We start from the raw sequence: 19,869 nt of genomic DNA, 5'->3' as shown, positions 1-19,869 counted from the left end.
GACCTGAGTAGGAAGTAGACAATCTCCCACTTTGTACCGAAATTTCCATCACAGACAAAAAGAACCTTTTCTATCGGAATTTTGGGAAGGGAAGGAGAAGAATCACTAACAGAAGACAGATCACCTTTACGAACGTGTACAACCTTTGAAAAGTGATACATAGACTAACAAACGACGAACGAACGAACGGGGAAAAGCACAAATCACCAACAGCTATTGAAAGAAATCTAGAATTTTGAAACTCCCTTTCCCCTTGCTCTTCCTCTCCCTCTTGCTCGTGGAGAGTAACCCAGACTTTCCCCTCTCGATGAAGAAGAGTAGCGAGAACGAACTACCTCAGGAGATTCAGGTGGAGTGAGAGGGTATTCGGTAAACGAGTCGGAAGAGGTTGGAGAAAAAGTTCGATCGTTTGATCCAGAGGCGTCGAACCAAGCAGATCTTGGGACTGTGACGGGGGAATGATCGAGATCAGGAGTACCTTGAGCAGTGACTAGTACGCGAACCTGGTTGATGAGCTCGAGCGAGGAACTTAGAGGAAAGCAAACTCACCTCGATCTGATTCCAAATCGAAAGGTTCGTCAGCCCAACACAGGAACGGGTGCTCGTTCGAGTCCGAGGTACGAGAGAGTCTGGCCGAGGAGGAACTGTTCGATTTGAGCCAGGGAGGAGGGGCAAGCTCGGGTGACGGATCTTCTTGGAGTGTCGATTCGGTGGTATTCTCCGGTGACGAGGAATCGACGAGACCCCACGCAGCAGCGGAAGGATGTGCGGAGGGGACAGCATCGCGAGAAGGTTGCTTGCGGGGAGTCGTGCTTCGTACGGGGGACGAAAGTGGTGGGAAGTCGTCTATCGAAAAAGTTGTGTATCGACTTCGTTGCGATCGAGTGAAGCCTAAACCGGACGAAAGAATAAGACGGGGTCGTCAGAGACAGGAATCGAGCTCGTGAGCGAATGAAAGGAAACTTACCGGGACAATGCGCAACAATTTCGATCTGTTCCTCAACGGAACGCGACGAGAAGAGTCAGATCTGTCTCTACTATCTGTGAAGAAGAATCTAGACTGACCAATCTGTCCCCGATGGCAGAGAACGACGCCTCGAATGGTCCTCTGGTGGACTTCGCGAGAGAAATTGCACCTTCAGAACAAGAAAGCCCGTTTTCGTACGTCAGTCCTCTCGACCCGTCAAGCAGTGAGAGAGAAACAAGGGAGACTGACGACAAGCGAGCATGTAAAGACGATCTCTATACTCGGTCCAGTTCTCTGCCCGAGTCTCGAAAGGGAACTAGATACGGAACGAAAAGCGACTGACTCAGTCACTCGCCACGCACGACGTCGAGAGTTCAGGTTGAGCGTACCTTGGAGAGAATGGATCCGAGATGCGTGTACCCTCGTTCCGAAGGTCTATGAGAATAAAGACTCCAAGGCTATCTCCGCCAACTCGTCCTTCGTCAGTTCTCACGCTCTCATCCCCGCTGGCGAATGAGAGAAAGTAGAATACTCACTCCAGTAGAGAACCACATCGAGAACGCTTCGAGATCAACCTCGTCTAGCACTCGATCGGGGAGAGAATAACCTTCGACCGGGAATTGAGGTAGTGGTTCTTTCGCTGGACTCGTATAGCTACTCGAACGATTGAAGTACTGATGTTGATCAAAGAGCTGAGGTATCGAGAGAAGGACGGGGAAATCAGCTCTGTGAGTGTCGGCGAGAAAGGGAGGTTTCGAGAAAGTTACTCACATCCCTCATCAATTCTCCTACACGCTCCATCTTGACTCTGACGTTCCGATTCCCGAGAACACTACGATCGTACTCTATTAACAACAGTAAAGCAGAATCGTGATCCTTGAGCTCGATGTAACAATGAGGCAAAGTTCGACCCGAAGCGCTAATTTTGTCGAAAAAACGTCAGTCTCTCTGTCTCTAAGAGCGTTGTCATGATATGGGAGAGTCGACTCACCGATGTAGGATCAGATGAATCGGTTGAGGACAGTTTTCGAAACGAGGTAAAACGTTCTCAGGTAACCAATCCTCAACGTCTCGATAAGTCGTCGAGAAAGGAATCTACCATTCCCAGAGTAGACCAGACTCTGTCAGCCACTTGTAGAATAGGAGAAGGAGAAGCGAAAGTAAGAGGAGAGCTCACATTCTCAACTTTGATCACATAGAAATCGCTACTCCTCACGTCCGATTCGACTCGTTTCGTTCGATACATCTCCAACTGATCTTCCGGAGCGACATAAGGTTGATACGGTGGTCTCTCGTATTCTCCCCACTTACTACCTCGTCGATTCCAGATCGAATCCTGTCCCTCTTCCTCTCCGTCCTCTTCAGCGGCGGTGACTTGAGAGGTTCGACGTTCCCTGAAAGAAGAGCGATAAGGTCCGTGAATCGTTGGATCGTATCCTCCTCTTCTCCCTCTTCCGCTGCCGCGAATGAAGCCTCCTCGACCTCTTGGTTTCCCTCCTCCTCCTCTGGTCGGAGACGAAGACCAAGAATAATTCGAAAAATACTCTGAAGTCGGATGAGGTGAAGGGAGTGTCGGAACCGGGATTGAAGGAGCGAGAGATTCGGCCGGAGACAGTTGAACCGGAGAATCGACAGCCTGTTCGGATTCGGGTTCGGCGGGAAGAGGAGGGAGAGGTTGAGTTTGTTGGAATGGAGTCGTTGGGGGTGAAGTTGAAGAAACGCAAACGATTGAAGGATCTTCTTCGAGGAGATGAATCGCGTCTTCTCGAGTTGCGGCGTGATGTACGACTGAAGACGACGAGTCATCGAGCCAGCGAGAAGGACGAGGTTGCGAGGGAAGCGGAGTCGAGGGGATTGAGCGATTCGGAATCGTAGGAGGAGAAGGAAGGAGCGGTTGAACCGTTTGAGATTCGACAACATCGAAGGGAGATGTTTGGTGGAAGGATACTGCGGGACAGTTTACTTCGTCGTCGTCGGCTCCATCGTCGACCAGTTCTTTCTTCGTTTCGATGACGAGTCCGTCGACTTCCGGGGTCGGACCGAGCTCGACGTCTTCTCTCTTCTCAATCACGGTTCCGAGCGTCGTCGTAGGTGCATATGGAAGTCCGAATGGCGTGTGGTAGTAGGTAGTTGGAGGAAGCGGCCTCAGCTCAGGAGGAGAAAACGAGAAATCCGATGCTCGTTCTGGTAAAGGAGGCTGAAATTGAAGAGGATAAGGAGGTGAAGGAGGTTTTGGAATCACTCCACTGTCGTAGTTGTCGTGACTTTGACCCGAAGGAAAGGGATAGACTGATTCGATGAAAGCGGGTCCGAGAGCACGAGTTTCCCTTTCGCTGTTCCTTCTCCTCTGGTTCCCTGCGTCGTTCCCGAAGTCGTTCGAGGTGAAGCGAGGAAAATGATCTGATCCTACTAATCCTCCTCCTCCTCCTCCCGTTGGTCCTGACGAAAAGTAGTGAATCGAGAAGAAACCCGGATCTTCCCTATGTCTCGATCCTCCTCCTCCTTCGAAATCAATCCCGAGTCCTTCGTTCGTGGTCGTGGTTGAACTTTGACGAGGCGGGACGAGATTCGAATAGTTGTTGTTGCCATTGAAGAGTTTTCCGTCACGGTGTTGTTGTTGATTCATCGTCGGTCCAACCATTTCACTCTGTTTCCTACATTTAACGCACTCATAAACCTTCACCATCTCTTCCACTTCCCTCTCCGTCTCCGTCTCCATCTCTTCCTCTCCCTGTTCCTCCTTTTGTTCCTTTCTCGTCGACTCGGGAGAAGTTCGACGACGTTTGACCTTGACTTTGACCTTACACATCTTCGGTACCATTCGAACGCCTCTTATAACCGACCCCAAATGATCCCTACAAATCGAATCGCCACAAGGAGATAAACTACAAAACCTCGGGAATTTACATCCTTCCACTTCACAATTCGCAATCAAAGTCGTCGTTTGATCCGGATGAGGAGGAGGAGCTCGATCGTAGATGGTTGATTGGAGTTCTCGAGGAATCGCAGGGAGGATCCCACCTGGTGGAGGTAGAGTGAAACGAGAAGGAAGTCCAGTTTCAGGGTTCGGAGACGATTGAGAACGAGTTAAAGTTTCTCGTAGAGTCGTCGACGAGGGAGGTGAATGCGGAGGATAGTCTAGATTCGAATTCGAAAGAGGATTGTCGACGGGAGTTTGACAATTCGGTGAAGCGGGAGCTGAATGTGGACGATTCGACTTCGTTTTCGTCTTCGTCTTGGACTCGAATTGATGATGACTGTACTCATCAGGACTCGAACTGAGATTAACATCTTCGCTTCCTCCTCCTCCTGAGACGACGAAATCGACGCAAGATTGAGGTCGAGATGGCGAGATTCCTGTTTCTTCCTCGAGTACGGGAGCTGATTCCTCATTGTTATTGTAATGTCTTGGTAACTTCATACGAGGACGAGGAGTAGGTAATCCAGAGTTCGTTGGCGTTGGGAAGAAGTGACGAGGAGGAGGCTGTCGAACGAGATTCGTCGAAGCAGCAGTCTCGATTGAGCGGAACGAGGGAACCAAGTTATCCATGTACGAAGGACGCATCTGAGACTGAGACTGAGCGAATTGAGGCTGCTGCCGAGGATTGAAAGAAGAAGAACCAGCTCCTCCTTCGAGATGTCGAATCGGTAAAGGACCGAAAGGGGTCAAAACTTGAGGTGAAGGTCCTCTTCTTCTTCCCCCTCCTGCTCCGTTGATCGAAGAAGCGCCCGCGGGGATCGAGTATTGTCCAGCGACGAAGTTATGTGGGAATTGAGGAGGAGGATAGAACTGTGGCTGAGTAGGAGGAGGAGGAGGAGTTTGATTCGGATTCGAAACGAATTGAACTCGATGATGATGATGATTTGGATAAAGTCCCAGGTTCGTCGTCGTCGTCGTCGGGGGAGGGAACCGATAATCGATTGATTGCGGTAACGCAGTGCCGTTCGAATTACCTGAAGGAGGAGGAGATGGATAAGATGGAGAGGGGGAAGGGAATTGTTCGGAAAATTGAGGAGGTTGAAATGGAACCGAGAGGGATAATGGGAGTGGGATAGTGAGAGATCGAGGAGAGGGTCTGCTGTCAAAATTACGTGGAGGGAGTGGATGTTCACTTGGGGGGAACGGGAAAGGTGAGAATGACATCGAAGGAAGAGGTTGATGAGGAATTTCAGGTTGATCGGGAGTAGAATCTGAACGAGATAAAGGGTCAAACATTAATGGTCAGCTTATAGATCACCTCGATGTATCTATTCTGATTGGGCCGCCTGTACCCGGAGGAAGAGAGAGACAGTGAAGAACTGGAGACTGACGATTCGCATTCAACGACCTGTGCGCTTTCAACTGAGCCTGTACGTTCGGATGCTGTTGATAGTACTGAGGAGTAGTATTCGTTGCTCCTCCTCCTCCAGAGGTTGAAAGCGTGTCTGGCGTGATCGGAGTCGAGGGAGAGGGAATGGAACCGCCAAAGTCAACTCGAGTTGGATCCTCCATCGAAGGAAAACGGGAGAGCGAGAGGGTGAGCCTCGCGTGATCGAATCAAGTGGGATGATACGTGTTGTTCAAGTAGGTGGGTTGCTGAAGGGGAGTGGAAAGCGTGGGAGGGGGGAAGGAAGGGAGAGTTGGAAAGAGGGAGATGTCAAAATCGCCAGACTTTCAAGTTCAAAGGGTACTTCTGCTCTTCCTCTACGACTCTTTACTACGACGCACTGCGAGGTTAGCACGGTAACGAATGAGCTTGAGTATAAGAAAGCAGGAACCCTCACTTCCATAATCAAGCACCTACCTTCTCCGAGGAGTGAATCCGGTCTACTCTGTAGCTCCTATTCACCTCAACCTCGCGTTACATCGATGCAATCCACCTTTCGTTCACTCCTGAGTCGTATTGGCGTGCGGAAGGGCCGAAGATCCTTCAACAAAGCATCGAGAGAGTGGAACGAGGCGGATCGAGTTTTAAACCCATTTCTTTCGTGTCGGAGTAGCTCGTCGTACATCTCTATCGCGCTCGAGTTCCTGGCTTCGTTTAAGAGGGAGTGGTCGAAGCGATACAAACCCCTCCCATCCGACGTCGCTGTTTCAACTTCTCCCTCTCTCCTTACCCTCCTCGAACTCGCCGTCCTCTCACGGTCAACCGACAGAACGGTCAACAGCTAGTGACGACTCGACCTAGCGACAGGATGTCCTCCTTCTCGACCAGTCGACAACTCTTCTCTCAACAACTATCCCAGCTCGTCCATTCCCTCGACTCGAAGGAAGAAGCTACCACGAATCAATCTCCAGAAGAAGAGTTATCGAACAGAGTCGAACGATTAGTACAGGATAGTTTCGTGGGACTAGGAGCAGGAGGAGATCAAGTGAATTGGAAACTCGATACGAGGAGGGTCGTGATTGAAACTGAGTTGGATCAATTGGTACAACAATCTGTGAGCTACTCTTCTTATACACCGTCCACGTTTTCTGAGAGAGAGAGAGAGCGAGGAACGTTGACGATTGGTAGTTCGTTCTCGATATGATCGTTGTTTCAAAGGCGGTATTCCCAGCTACGGAAGAACACCAGAAACGATTGGAAGCTAGATTGGATCTCCTCTTGACTTTCGTAGAAGCCGGTAAGAGGAACACTTTCACTTTTCTCCCTTCTCTCGTCAACTAACTGACTATACCCTCCTCCTTTTCGTGTGCGAATCGAAATAGGCTACGTAGATGAGAATGTACCACTACAGACTCTCGCAGGGTTGTTCGAATTGAGACCGATCTCTGCTTGTGAACCTTTCTTGACTTATATCGAATCAAGAGTTGAACGTCTCACAAAGGTGAAAAACCCTTCCTCTCCCTTCCCTTCTCCTCTCTCTTCTGTGAGCTCATAAAACCTGGGTGATGTATTATAGGGTATGGAATACCAACGAGGACGAGGTCCAATCCTCTTACGACTCTTGAATGATTTATTAAGAAGATTACCTCGTTCGAAACCGGGACCGGTAATTTTGAGTGGAAGGATTTTGATGTTGTTGAGTTCGGTGTATCCTTTAGGCGAGAAGAGTGGAGTTAATTTGAGAGGGAATTTCAATATTGCGAAAGGAACGGTTTGGGAACAAGAAGAAGAAGTGAAACCTCTTGACAAGGATCGAGGAGATGAAAGTGAAGCTAAGGAGGAGGGAAAGGATGAGAGTGAAGGGACAAAGACGGAGGAGAAGAAAGTGGACAAGATGGAAGTTGAGGAAGGGGAAGAAGAGGAAATCAAACAAAAAGGTGAGCCTCCCCGATGTTCCACCTCTCGCTGACTCCAACCAATTCCGACTGACACCCTTTGCACTCTAGCCTCGACATCATCAGCTACTTCATTTTATTCGACATTCTGGTCATTACAAAAATTCTTCAACAACCCTCATCTCCTTTTCGTTTCCCCTTCTCCTGCTCCCTCAACTTCGACTTCCTCCTCCTTCAACGAGAACCCTATCTCGACATTACATTCATCTCTCTTGACCGTTCTCTCGGCCTTTTCAGTCGAAACGAAAAAAGAGAAAGAATTATCAGGTTCAACGACAGAAACGAGTGGGAAAGGAAAGCAAGTTGTCATTTCGTCGTCGTCGTCGAGCAACGAAGGATTACCATCATCAGAGGCGGTTGTCATGGGAGAGAAGGATCATTTAGACAAGACTGAAGAAAGTTTAGAACAATACTTCTTCCCAAAATTCCTCACTTCTCGAAACCTTCTTTCACTCGAAGTGAGTTCGATCCTCTTCTCCCTCTCTACATCGACTGATTGATGACTTACTCCCCCTATGAGCTGTAGTTATCGGATCCAACCTTCCGACTCCAACTATTAATCCAAATCCTAATCCTAATTCAATACCTCCTCTCCCTCACTCCTTCCGCTCGAGCCCGCGCTCAATCCCTTCCTCTAACGAATACTTCAGCTTTCCCAAGTTTCGTCTTGCAAGTAGAGGACGAGAAGAAGATGAAAGAACTCGAAGAGAAGAGTTGGAAAGAAGTTGAAAATATGCAGGGAGGGAAAAAAGTCAGGAGAGCGATTGAGGGAACCTTACTGAGGGAACGTAATTGGGTTAGTCAACCCCTCCTCTTTTTTTGTGAATCGTGGAGGAGCTCATACCCTTCACTCCAACTTTAGACGGATTGGAAATTACGTTCCTGTTTACCATTCACGAAACCTCCCATCGAACCTATCTCTCAAACCGTCACGACGAAACTGAAAAGTATGACGAAACCTCCCCCGAAATTTCCTTACAAGTTGGGGAATAGTAGGTTGAGTAGAGTTTGGATCAAAGATTTGAAGAGTTTGGAAGGGTTCGAACCGGATCCTACGTGAGCCCCCCCTCTCACGTTCTCTCCAATGGGGAGGGGAGAAGAACTGACTTGAGAAAGAGACGGAAAAACGATGTAGAGAGGACGAATTCGATTCAATCGTAAGGGAATGGAGAATGACCAAGAAGAAACTCGAAATGACTCGAAACCAATTGAAACAAATCGGTTCCACTACTACTCATCCCAAACTATCCGAACTACAATCCAGTCTCGAACCCGTACGTCTCCTCTTCTCTTTTTCAACCGCCCAAGGAACCGAGGGAACTCACTCGGGTGTGATGCGATACGATGACTAGATGACGATTAAATTACAAGCCCTTCATTTCCGAGCGTTGAGATCCGCTTCGACGAGGTACTTGAGACATTTCTCTCAGATTGGAAGTGGAGACCTCGAGAAACTATTGGAAGCGATTGAACTGGAACGAAGGAAACGGGAAGAGAAGGAAGAGGAATTAATCGAAGCGGAACTCGTTGGAGGGGATAACAACAACAAAGATACAACAACATGGGGTGGGGACCCTGAGTCAGCGGAAGTGAAGGAGATGGAAGGGGAAGGAGAGGGGGGAAGTACACCGAAAGCGGCGATCAGGTTGGGGGAGGATGAGAAAGAAGAGTCGAGTGAATCGACGGACTCTCCTTTGGCGACGGGTCAGAAGGAACCGGGTACTCCGAAACGACCAAGAGAAGAATCGAATGAGGAACGACAAGGAGCGGGAGAAGGAGAAGGAGATGCAGAAATGGATGATGCTGGAGCGAGTGCTAGTAAAAAACAGAAAGTTTAGTTTTTGACTTGCAACCCTCTTTCGCTTCGGGTCAACTTTTGCACCTCCGCAAGAGAGTGAGCGCTCCTCTTGGCTGTTTGCAGTAGGCATCTGTTGCAGATTCTTGACCGCAAACATCTAACTCAACGAGAATCAGCTGTGCCCCTTTCTGGTTTCTCATTTCTTTGGCTCTCCTTTGATTGCCCTCTTCTGAGACTGAGTGCATCTCACCGAGCTTGAAGAAGCTTGTAACATAGTCAGTCGTCAACCCTGTTCTAATCGAGACGAAAATCTTGAACCTGCAGGCGAAAAAAGAAAACTGGGTCGTCGGGATCGATTGACCTCGATTGAGAGTCACTCTCTCTCTCTCTGTCTGCGCAGGTTCACTAGCGACCTACCGCAGGGAGCCTCTCTCTCACCGCAATCAACGATAGGCACGGGAGAACGCAATAAGCTCGAAAACAGAAAGATTTTCTTCTTTTTTTTCAACCATACAATGTCTTGACACTGCTCGTTGGGATCCAATGCCCGTCAATACTCCTCACCCTACCCCCGAACGACCCTCCCTCGAAGTCTCTAGGTCCAATAGCTCCTTCTTCCCCACCTAGTAAGATCGCTAGAACTCCAGTCGGTGAAGAACCTGGAACACCATAAGTCGGATCAGCTGCAGTAGAACGGGAGAAGAAGAGAGATGGACGTACCCGAGACAATGAAAGCATCTGCGAATCGACTAAGGGTAGTCAAATCCCTCACGAAATACCTCGTCAATTCAACCTTCAACCGTCTCGGCAACCCTTCATTCCAAACTCCCTGATCCCACTCCTTCAAGATCTTCTCCAGCCCTCCAACCTCGTTCCATCTCTGTTTCAAATCCTCAACCGGTAGACTCTTCGTAGTTTGAACGAGGTTATACAATTGATCGATCCCTCCTCCTCCTCCTTTATTCGAAATCGTTTCCTCCTCGAATTTCTGGAACAGCTCATCACTCTGCGTCAGAGTAACGAGAGTACTAGTCGAACTCTCGGGGAATAGAGTAGGTCTCGACCTCGAGTACCCCGGGTTCTCAATCAAGTTCTTTCTCCTCGATAACCTCTTGACAGCGTCTCCGACTCCTTCGAACACGGCACTCAAGTTGCCGACTTTTGCACGAGACGAGAGACCGTACGAAGTGAGGGAGAGGGAAGGTTTAGGAGGTGAGAGGTGAACGCCAATGACGGGTCCTCGATCAGAACGTTCGGCGATGGAGAGCTCGTATTCTTGTTCGAAATCTTCTTCTTCCGTCGAGGAATCTTGGTTCGTCGAACGATCTCCTTTTCTTTGACGACCTACAGTGAAGCGATTCGAGTCAGTGCTCGAGCGGAGAGAGAACTTGGAGATCTGAAGAAGAACGGGCTTACCTCCCCAGTTTGGTGAGTTTTTGCGATGTCTCAATCCACCACCACCTAAGCCGAGCTCCATACGTTGTTTACGGATCAACACCGCCAACTGTCGACGGAAATGGCAAGTAAGTATCCAAAGTCTGAGGATAGTTCCACAGAGCTCGAGAAAACTCACCTCATGATTAGGTCTCCAAACCTCCTTCAAAACCCCCTCGAAATCCGTATAAACCTCCTCCAAACTCGGGGGTAACGTTTCACCTTCTGGCAAGATTTCTGTCGCGTCCTTCGTTGTTGTTGCGGTCGAAGGATTAACGCTCGCGGATTGATCCAACATTTCTTCCCTAATCCACTCATCCATCTCCCTCTCCATTTCTCTCCCTACCCAAACCCTATCCTTACTCTGCCATCTCTTGGTTCCCAACCGAACCGCTTTAGATTCATCGTACCAATCGTTCGGAGGACGACAGTACACGAATCGTGGGAGGAAATACTCCGAAAGCGAACCGTAATTCCATTGAGAATCGTCTGCGAGGACGGTGTAACCGAGTTTTTGACCGATTACGAGCGAACGGAGGTAGTGTAGGAGTTCGGAGGAGAAACCGTGCGTACTGTTCAAATCATTCGATTCGTCCGTCAGGTTTCTCGTTCGTTCCGAGTCAGAGGGTGGAGAGAGAAGGAGTATGAGACGGACTTTGAGAACTTGAACAACATCACCCTCTTGCATTCTGGCAGTGTCTCTCCTCCTTCGAGAGAACCGTTCTCACTTTCTCTCCATTTCTTGGGCAAGATCCATGCCTCTCCGGAACCTTGCATCATCCGTTTCCGTTCTTCATGGGTCGTCTTTGCCGTCGTCGTCGTCCCTCGTCCGCTTGAACTGCTCGAGGGATAGAAATGTAGGATTGCGAAGAGGACGAGCGCGATTAAAATCGTTTTAACCGCTCTCGAAGGAGTCATCACCAGACCTCCTGCTACAGTGTCGCACTTCCAAACTTCAGCTCACCTGTGATCGCTCAAGAGAGCAGAAGATAAGGAGAGTACTGACCTGATGAGGAGGACCCTTGTGTTGACCCATCTCGAGCTCCCCTTCCTGGACTCCCCCCTCCGCCTCCTCCTACGAGAGAAGGACCGGGTTTGGATTTCGTTGGTGTGTTGTTCCGTTTCTGAGCGATCGAATCGTGTCGTACGTGGGCACGGAGGTCAATGTTTGACGACATCCCTTCTCCGTCACTCCTTCTGATGCGGTCTTGCTAGGTCTTTCGTCGACTGAACAGGCGCGTGCAGTTGGCTATGGTGATGCGATTCGGGTAAGAGCTGCAGCGTAAGGAAGCGAGAGAAGGAAGGGGAGAGAGCGCTTCCTCGAGCGACACGACTTCACTTTCGAATTATTTCACACGCGACCACCGGGCTCTTTTCACCCGCAATCGCCACAGAATAACGTACTGTGGAACCTTGCGACGAATCCCGAATTTCTAGAGGGTCGGGACCGAATCGAGAAAAGAGGAGGTTCGGAGATCTCATTCCCTTTCTCTCTCACTCTCTACCACACACGACCTGCAGCACCTCGTACACAGCACACACTCCACAGGCATAGACTTCCCCTCGTGTGCTCCTTCTCCCTCGACCGCCACCGGTTCCCTCTCTTCATCCAACTTTCATTCGCAGTTTCTTGGACGAACCGACCCCGCTTTTAACACGCAGGATGACGACGTTCTTTACCTTATTCGCTACCACTCTCGCTGCCCTCTCCGCCGCCTCCCCTCTGAATAAACGTCTAACCGAACTTGACGGGTACTTCAATCCAACCGAAGGAGGTGGTCGATGGTTAACCGTTCGTCCTCTCTCTCTCCCTCTCCCTCTCCCTTACCACGAGCTGATTTGAGTGGGTGGGATGAGAATAGTTGGCGAGGAACACTTACCCAGAAGGATTAGGAGAACCTCTAAACGTAGTAGTTTCAGCCGATTCAGATCCATTGATCATGACGGATACTGGGTTTTTCGATTGGTCCTTCTCGATCAATTTCAGTGGGGAATGTTTGGGACAATCGGATGGGGCGAGACAGGCGGCTAACTTGGGGGACGGACTTGGGTTCAGTGAGTTTTCTCTTCTCTTCCTTCCTTCGATTTTCATTTTGAGAAACTGCGAAAGAGAGAGCGAAAGCTGATGAGCTCGAGTTTGGTGCCCTGCGTAGTCAATCAGACGATCTTGTTGAGGGAGAATTTTGGGGATTCCGTGTTGGGAACTTGTAAAGAATCGATTGATGGAGGTGAACATTATCGAGTTTGGAGACAAAATGGTTCCGCCGTACGATACTTCTTCCCTCAATCTGTTCCACCTGGTATCACTGCTGAGATTGATGGAAGGGTCGTTTCGTACAGGCGGATTCGGGAGCTTGGTTTTTGGCTGCTTCGACTGAAGGAGATTTAGCTAGTCAACATATGATTCAACCTAACGGGTTCGTCTGCATTCCTTCTCCCTTCTCGTGTCCTTTACTGACAAACACTCTCCGTTCGAATAGGTACGATACCGGACGAGACGACGTTGTCAAACGAGCTACAATCGAAGGCGGTACAAAATCCCCAATCACGAACCGAACTTTCGTCACTACCGTAACGAACGCTTCGGGACCAGGATACTACGCGAATGTGTCAACGGACGAGATCAATCATGGAGTTGCTACGGATGGGATCGTCGCGATTTTGACGGTTAGAGTTACGGGGAATGGATCGATTCCGGATCAAGTTATTGGGTCAGTCCTCAACTCACTCTCTCTTTTGCTCCTGGTGGAAGGAGGAACTGATATGTATGTACCGTGTATTGACAGACCGCAAGGAATCGTTAAAGGTCAAACTCTAGGAACAAGTTCTTCAGGAGCAGCCTCGTTCTTCCGTTCAATCCCTTCGATGCAGGTCATCGGAATCTCGATATTCGCTTTATTCGCGTTAGGACTTTTGGCTTAAGGCCGACCAAGACTAGAAGTATCGCCGCGATAGACTTGAGTTTATCGTCATTTCTTGAGTTTTCTTTCGCAAGCACTTTCTTTGCAGCTTGATTCAAATAGACATTCCTTCCTCTGCTTCTTGCTCCTTGCTCTTACGATTGTCCTCTCCTATCCCTTGTTTCCACTTATCCAGTTCGCACCACTATCTAGAAACCCCATGCTCGACTCTCGTTCACGAAATAGATTCTCTTCGTCTCTGCACCATACTGTGTTCTCTGTTGACTCGCGCCAGAGCCGGCTCTGTCGTTCGCAATCAGAGCTCCATAGCACTCCGAGCTCGAGTATGATGCCTTATGGCGCCGGGACATCGATGTCAAAAATAGCGAAACGAGACGGCCGAAACGTTTCGAATTTGCCTCTCTCTCTTCCTTCAACCACATGCTTCGATCCTGTCGGAGCTCTCTACACTACAGTCACAACTGGTCACTGTCCTCCGTCTCACATCTGCTCAAAACCTCGTGTTTCCGCCCCACTCATCTCAACTCCTCACGACCACAACCCCAGCGAGCTCCCATGTCTACCACTACTAGAGGTAACGAGTTCACCTCCTTTGCCGAAGATAACTTTTCCCAATCCGGTTCGGTTCCTCCTCTCTTCTCCCTTCTTCTCGCTCTCATTCACTCAACTTCTCGTGCCGAACTGCTATGAGTAGGTGCATCAGGGTTATACGATCGAGCCCGACCTAGTTACCCCGAACCAGCATTCTCTCAGATCTATTCCCTCCTCCCGTCTTCGCCGAAAGAAGGGACTCGGAGTTCGTTTGTGGTTGAATTGGGAGCAGGGAGTGGGATTTTCACTAGAGGATTCCTCCGAACTATCTTATCCCAACCTTCTGACGAACGAGGAAGACGATTGGGAGAGTTGTTGGCGATTGAACCGAGTGAAGGGATGAGGAAAGGATGGGAAAAGAAACATGATGAAGAAGGATTGAGGACTGAGCTTGAGGAGAAAGGGATCAAGGTAGAGATCAGGGATGGATTGTTCGATAAGATACCGGTGGAGGACGGGAAGGCGGATTTGGTACGTCTTCCCTTCTTGGCTCAAGCTCGCGCGAGAGGAGTGGGAGGCTGATTTGTTTTCGAGAAAATCGTTCCGAAACAGGTCGTGATCGCTCAGGTTCGTCCATCTCTCCCGTCTCTTACGCAGAGCAAGTGGGAACTGATGATACCATGACTGGCCGCGCTGAGTAGGCATTCCACTGGGTCGGACGAAACGGAGAAAGCGCGATTCGAGAAATCGCTCGAGTTCTGAAACCTCAAGGAACTTTGGCCTTGATCTGGAACTACGAAGATAGATCAGTACCGTGGGTTGCACAACTACGGGACGCTTATGAGGAGTACGAAGCTGGGACACCTCAGGTGAGTCTATAGCGCCTCGAAGCTTTTCTCCCCTCTCCGTGAAGAAGCTCAAAGCGTTGATACTGACGAAGCCCCCCGCACGATCTGACTCTAACGATTCAGGCTCGACTAGGATGGTGGAAATCAATTTTTGAAACGGAGTTCTATTCTCAAACGTACGAACCGGCTCAAGTCGAAACGTATCATCGCAACCTCCCTTCCTCCGAACAAGGAGTTGTCGATCGAATCCTATCGAAATCTTACATCACTGCGTTGAGTCAGGAAGAGCAGGAGAGAGTCGCGAAAGATATGAGGGAGATTGTGAAGAAGGGAGAGGGAAAGGAGTGGATCGACGAGAAAGAGGGGACGTTCCGTGAGCATTCAGGTCGCTCTCTTTCGTCACTAGAAGCAGCTGACTGAGGCTTGAAAATGATGCAGATTATCCTTATACAACTGAGCTCTATATAATCCGCAAGAAGTAAAAAGCAAAAATTGCATCTATCTTTATCTAACTATATCTATCTCAGTTCTGCCAGCAACTCCTTCAATTTCTCGTACTGGGGTTCATCCTCGAACGCTCCTTTCGTCCTCCCGAGGAAAGTCCTAACCAAGCTCCTCGCCTGGAACTTCCAATCCTTCGCGATCATTTCTCCATCTTTCCCGTCCTTCGTCCCCAAGTTTTCCAACATTTCGACAACTTCTTCGACTCGTTCCGTCGCTTCGATGAACTTTGCTTTGTCGTGTTCGATCGATTCGTTTCCGACGACGAGAGAACGATAAGCTTTGAGATGAGCGTCGAGAGCTCCTGCGTAATCTCTTTGCCAGAGACAGAGTCGAGCTTGAGCGAGGAAGACTCGAGGAGAGTTTGATACGTTCGGGAGGATCGTCGTGTTGATGAGTCGTTCGACTCGAGGGAACAAACCTCTCCCGACGTTCGGATCGATCGTGACGACTTCTCCATCTTCGTTGACGTCCTCTTGACCGCGAGTTACGGCATCGACGAGTCGTTCGAGTACTTCGAAATCGATCGCTCCTTCTCCGTCCTTGTTGATTCGCATTCCGATGATTCGATCCAACGAACGACACGCTTCACTCATCTCCCCAACGTCGACCGCTACGACCATGTAGTTGTACCATAACCTCCACGAGTCGTACGAATACTTGATCGATTGTCGGAGACATTGATAAGCGGCGCGTTTTCGAGAGAAGGGTAATTTCACTCGAGCTAGTTTCTCGTCCTCCGTTTGAGTTTCCTCCTCCTTCTTCTCGGTGATTCGAGTTCCTGTCGAATCGAGTCCTTCATCGAGATCGTCTAGGTCCTCCTCCTCGTCGACATCTCCTTCAACTTCCCCTCGTCTCAAATGACAACTCGCCAAATTACTCCAACTTTGCGCATCATCATTCTCGAGTCCGACTGCCCTTCCGAACGATTCCTGAGCCCCTGCCCAATCCTCCAACCTCATCTCGCAACATCCCAACATGAACCAAGTTCTCGGGAACAACGGATTAATCGCCAACGCGAGTCTCAACGAAGTTCTCGCTTTCTCATATTCGTTCCTCGAGTAATAAACCGCTCCCAAAGACCTTTGAGCCCTCGATGAACTCTTTCCCGATACTTCCCAGGCCCGTTCGTAATGCTTCGGTTCCCTTTCTAGTTCCCCCAATGTACACCATAATTTCGCCTCGTATTTTTCTCCTCCTTTAAACACTCTCGCTCCATCTCCTTTCCTTTCGTTCATGACGACGTCCGATTCGGATTTACCTCCTTCCAACAACTCTTTGATGATTTCGACTCCACGATCCGGACGTTCTAGGGTCATCCAACACCTAGCAACTTCTTCCCACATTTCCAACCTCGTAAAGATCTCCAACGCCGACTTGACAATTCCCAAACTCATATACCTCACCGCTAACTCCTTCTCCATTTCCCAAGCGGGAGGTAATGCCAACGAATGGAATTGAACCAAACGATCTCTAGCTTCGGCCATATCTTGACTTTTCACCGCTGAACTAATCGCCGAAACTTCGGTTGGGGATCCATCCTTGAGTTGATCGACCAAGGCTTGCATTTGAAGGACTCCTCGTTCGACCGTACGAGATCGACCTGCTTCGGCTCGACAACGAAGTAGGAGCGCCATCGAATGAACGGACCAGTTTTGACTATCGAGTAGAACGCGAGCAACGAAGGAAGAGATTTGGGAGGTTGAGAGAACGTCGGCAGAGAGATTCATGAGGGAGGTAGGGGCGGGAAGGGTAGCGAGTGCGAGAGACAGAAGGATCGATTGGGAGAAGGGAGAGAGAGGAGGTTGTTCGGAAGGGTCAAGAGAGGAGAGATCGGAACCGGCTCCGTCGGTAGAGACGGGAGTGAATGCCGTACGTTCGAGAAGTGTATCGTCGTTGAGAGCAAAGTTTTCCGGCAGTTTAACAGCGTCGTCCTCCTCCTTTTTCTCTGAAGCGGGTTCGATTTCTTTCCCTTTTCCCTTCGTAGTTCCCGAACGATCCCTCGCAAGTACAACTAACTGAGTTTTCTCATCTACCTGCCACTTTGTTCTCTTTCCCTTCCTTCCCGTCGATTCCCATTCCAATCCAACTTCCTCTGCCGCACTCCTCGCCAAATTCGACGCCTCCTTCTGCGCCGAAGAATGGGGTGAAGCCCTCGAAAGTAACGTCGACAAGATCGATAACGACAATGTCAAACTCGATCGAATTGGAGAGTCGGAGGAAGGGAGGAGTAAACGAAGTTGATGAGCTTCGTTCGCGACGAAGGAAGGGAGAGGAACGGGTTCGTCGAGGACTTTTAACCACATGATTCCGGCTCGTAGGCGCCAGATCTTGATACTTTCTAACTTCCATTCGTGTCCGGAAGGTTTAAGGAGAGTCGGGGAAGGAGGAGGAGCAGAGGAAGAGGAGGAGGAGGAAGAGGAGAAGGGAGAAGGAACGAGTCCGAAGATTTGGAGAGCGAGGTAGAGAAATGTCGTCTTTTTCGATAAATGATACAACGGTTCTCCTGCGAATGCTAATGCGTCGATCGCAGTATCGTTGAGCTCTTGTTCCGTGATCGAATCGTTCGAAGAGTCGGAGTTGAAGAGTGAAAGTGGTGAGAGGTCGAGGGAAGGTCCGACCCAATTCACTTGAGCGTAAGCGTGTAGAGCTGCGACTCCAATCGCCAATAGATCTTCTTCCTTCTGCTCACTGTCTACACCGTCGAGTTTGATCCCTGCTTCAACTTTTCCATCTTTCCTCCTCTCGAGTCGAAATAATGATCGAGCAAAGTCGGAACTGAGCGCAACTTCGGGCTTCGCCGAGCAAGCGCTTTCTAGGATAGCTGAGGAGCCGGTAGGAGGTGCGGAGAGGGTGAGGAGAGAAGTTTCGGAGGGAAGGAGATGAAAAGTTGAGGAATCGGTCATTGTGCTGTAAGGGCTCGGGAGAGGGTCAGTAAGCACTCTTGTAGCTTGTAGAAGGTCAACAAACAGGTTTTTGCGCGAGGTCGAGCCAAGCGTGAGGTGAATGCAAGAGTTGAAAGAATTTCTCGAGAACTTCGGCTGACTGATGGTCTCGGACATGTTTCGTAAGAGAGAAACCGGTGAATTACGACAGAAGAATGCAGATACGATAATGCTAAGCGGATAGAGTAAGCGAGAGTAGTACACAAGGAAAGAACTCTATTAAACAAAGAGAAGCAAAATAAAATATCGACCGGCTCAAATCCTCTTCTGATGCCTCAAATTCCTCGGTTTCATCCAAGTATTAGCACCCAACCCCGTATTATATCCCAAACCTTCCCACCATTTCTGCGTCTCCTCCTTATTCGCAACTGAATCCTCTAGAGCTTCCTCAATATCGAAAAACCTATATTCGATATCCAACCCACTCTTCAACCACCAATCCAACACTCGAGTCTGTCCGTACCGAGTCGCGTTGATCAGGACCTCTTTATCGTACACGAGGTTGAACCGAGATTGTTTCCACCAGTCGAGGAGGAGAATGTTGCCGTTTTTCGAGAGCGAGTACAAGGCCGCTTTCGAGTACCGAACGGGGAGTCCCGAGTTTGCCCACCAGTCGAGACAGACGGTGGATCCTTCCATAGAGGCGAAATCGAGCTGTACGGTGATTGACGAGGGTTAACAGCGCAAAGGAAGAAAAGGAAAACTTTGAGGTAACTTACGACGTAGCCAATCTTGAGCGGCAGACCGCTGTTCTTCCACCATTCGAGACTGCCTAATTGACGCTTGATCGTTGCTGAATCGAGAGCCGCTTCGGAATAATCTGAGAAGAGAGTGAGAATGAAGAGAAAAAGTCAGTTTCTTTGTTCTCAGGACTCGCATCGAGTGAGAGCGAGAAAAGAACTCACTGAGCGGCAACCCAGAGTTTCTCCAAAAATCCAGAACTAGTCACGAAGGTGAATGAGGTTCAGCTTCCGAGCCAGAAAGACGGGTAAGGAACTACTGTGCGATTTACCTTGAACTTGACCATGTCTACTCGCTTCATCGATCGCTTCCGCCGTAGTTTTCGCATCCGGTTTCAACCCCAACCTACTATCCTTTGCCCATTCCAACACTGTGGTTCTCCCCCACGCGCTCGCAACCACGGGTAACAAACTCCTACATTCCCTCTCGAGTTGTCTCTCATCCTCTTCCGCCAAGTACTCCAACACGTGTACGTACCCGAATCGTAACATGACTCGAGCACCCCATTGCGTGAATTGTCGATGCGAGAGGACTTGTCGAGCGTATCGAACTGGAGTCGTAGAGAGCGAGGATCGGAGGATTGCAGAATCGAGAGGAGTAGCGAATTCAACCCATGGTGCAGGTTTCGGTAGAGTCGTACGAACGCCGAGAGTCGTAGAGAGCTCCCAATCTTCAGTGAAGGTTAGGATGACGGAGATCAACTCGGGAGGTAATCGGAGAGAGGCAGGTGGCAACGAGTCGTCGGTGGTTCGAGAGAATTGTGTAGAGGCGAGTTTAGAGTAGAGTGTATCGGTTCCTATCAGCGGTGGACCCATTTCAAGACGAGGTTTTGAGGAGATTGAGTGGAATCAAAGTGTGGAGAAAGCATTTCGGGAAGTTCTCGACTTCGATTTGTGTGAAATTTCGGTCTCTCTTCTCTCC

At 49.5% G+C, this 19,869-nt stretch overlaps 7 protein-coding genes across 7 annotated transcripts; 3 read left to right on the top strand and 4 right to left on the bottom strand.

The window, feature by feature from the left end:
* Positions 1 to 227: 227 nt before the first annotated feature.
* On the bottom strand, positions 228 to 5,459 carry JCM6883_006086 (uncharacterized protein; the record flags this gene model as incomplete). The annotated part of the gene is made up of 11 exons (XM_076630541.1): positions 228 to 490; positions 550 to 891; positions 968 to 992; positions 1,066 to 1,136; positions 1,217 to 1,283; positions 1,357 to 1,425; positions 1,504 to 1,659; positions 1,739 to 1,886; positions 1,959 to 2,062; positions 2,145 to 5,158; positions 5,279 to 5,459. The coding sequence occupies 11 exons, from the start codon at positions 5,457 to 5,459 to the stop codon at positions 228 to 230; spliced, it is 4,440 nt and encodes a 1,479-aa protein (XP_076489600.1).
* A 683-nt stretch (positions 5,460 to 6,142) lies between these two features.
* JCM6883_006085 (uncharacterized protein) lies at positions 6,143 to 9,067 on the top strand (the record flags this gene model as incomplete). The annotated part of the gene is made up of 9 exons (XM_076630540.1): positions 6,143 to 6,388; positions 6,463 to 6,571; positions 6,657 to 6,775; positions 6,851 to 7,211; positions 7,281 to 7,687; positions 7,756 to 8,025; positions 8,092 to 8,285; positions 8,365 to 8,503; positions 8,582 to 9,067. 9 exons carry the CDS (start codon positions 6,143 to 6,145, stop codon positions 9,065 to 9,067), a joined length of 2,331 nt encoding a protein of 776 aa, XP_076489599.1.
* A 464-nt stretch (positions 9,068 to 9,531) lies between these two features.
* Positions 9,532 to 11,639, bottom strand: JCM6883_006084 (uncharacterized protein; the record flags this gene model as incomplete). The annotated part of the gene is made up of 6 exons (XM_076630539.1): positions 9,532 to 9,686; positions 9,748 to 10,371; positions 10,444 to 10,531; positions 10,601 to 11,033; positions 11,117 to 11,393; positions 11,468 to 11,639. The coding sequence occupies 6 exons, from the start codon at positions 11,637 to 11,639 to the stop codon at positions 9,532 to 9,534; spliced, it is 1,749 nt and encodes a 582-aa protein (XP_076489598.1).
* A 485-nt stretch (positions 11,640 to 12,124) lies between these two features.
* JCM6883_006083 (uncharacterized protein) lies at positions 12,125 to 13,383 on the top strand (the record flags this gene model as incomplete). The annotated part of the gene is made up of 6 exons (XM_076630538.1): positions 12,125 to 12,253; positions 12,324 to 12,516; positions 12,615 to 12,727; positions 12,802 to 12,878; positions 12,942 to 13,172; positions 13,248 to 13,383. 6 exons carry the CDS (start codon positions 12,125 to 12,127, stop codon positions 13,381 to 13,383), a joined length of 879 nt encoding a protein of 292 aa, XP_076489597.1.
* A 554-nt stretch (positions 13,384 to 13,937) lies between these two features.
* Positions 13,938 to 15,243, top strand: JCM6883_006082 (class I SAM-dependent methyltransferase; the record flags this gene model as incomplete). The annotated part of the gene is made up of 6 exons (XM_076630537.1): positions 13,938 to 14,001; positions 14,077 to 14,444; positions 14,526 to 14,540; positions 14,615 to 14,782; positions 14,885 to 15,134; positions 15,200 to 15,243. The coding sequence occupies 6 exons, from the start codon at positions 13,938 to 13,940 to the stop codon at positions 15,241 to 15,243; spliced, it is 909 nt and encodes a 302-aa protein (XP_076489596.1).
* Positions 15,244 to 15,279: 36 nt separating this feature from the next.
* EMW1 (tetratricopeptide repeat-containing protein EMW1) lies at positions 15,280 to 18,168 on the bottom strand (the record flags this gene model as incomplete). The annotated part of the gene is made up of 1 exon (XM_076630536.1): positions 15,280 to 18,168. The coding sequence occupies one exon, from the start codon at positions 18,166 to 18,168 to the stop codon at positions 15,280 to 15,282; it is 2,889 nt and encodes a 962-aa protein (XP_076489595.1).
* A 294-nt stretch (positions 18,169 to 18,462) lies between these two features.
* On the bottom strand, positions 18,463 to 19,763 carry JCM6883_006080 (uncharacterized protein; the record flags this gene model as incomplete). The annotated part of the gene is made up of 4 exons (XM_076630535.1): positions 18,463 to 18,861; positions 18,927 to 19,027; positions 19,113 to 19,148; positions 19,220 to 19,763. The coding sequence occupies 4 exons, from the start codon at positions 19,761 to 19,763 to the stop codon at positions 18,463 to 18,465; spliced, it is 1,080 nt and encodes a 359-aa protein (XP_076489594.1).
* Between the last annotated feature and the right edge of the window lie 106 nt (positions 19,764 to 19,869).

Source organism: Sporobolomyces salmoneus (genome assembly GCF_050403485.1).
Source record: "Sporobolomyces salmoneus JCM6883 DNA, S_salmoneus_JCM6883_v1_ctg10, whole genome shotgun sequence".
Lineage (NCBI taxonomy): Eukaryota > Fungi > Basidiomycota > Microbotryomycetes > Sporidiobolales > Sporidiobolaceae > Sporobolomyces > Sporobolomyces salmoneus.
Note: the sequence above shows the minus strand (reverse complement) of the source record. Positions and strands in the feature narration are given on the sequence as shown.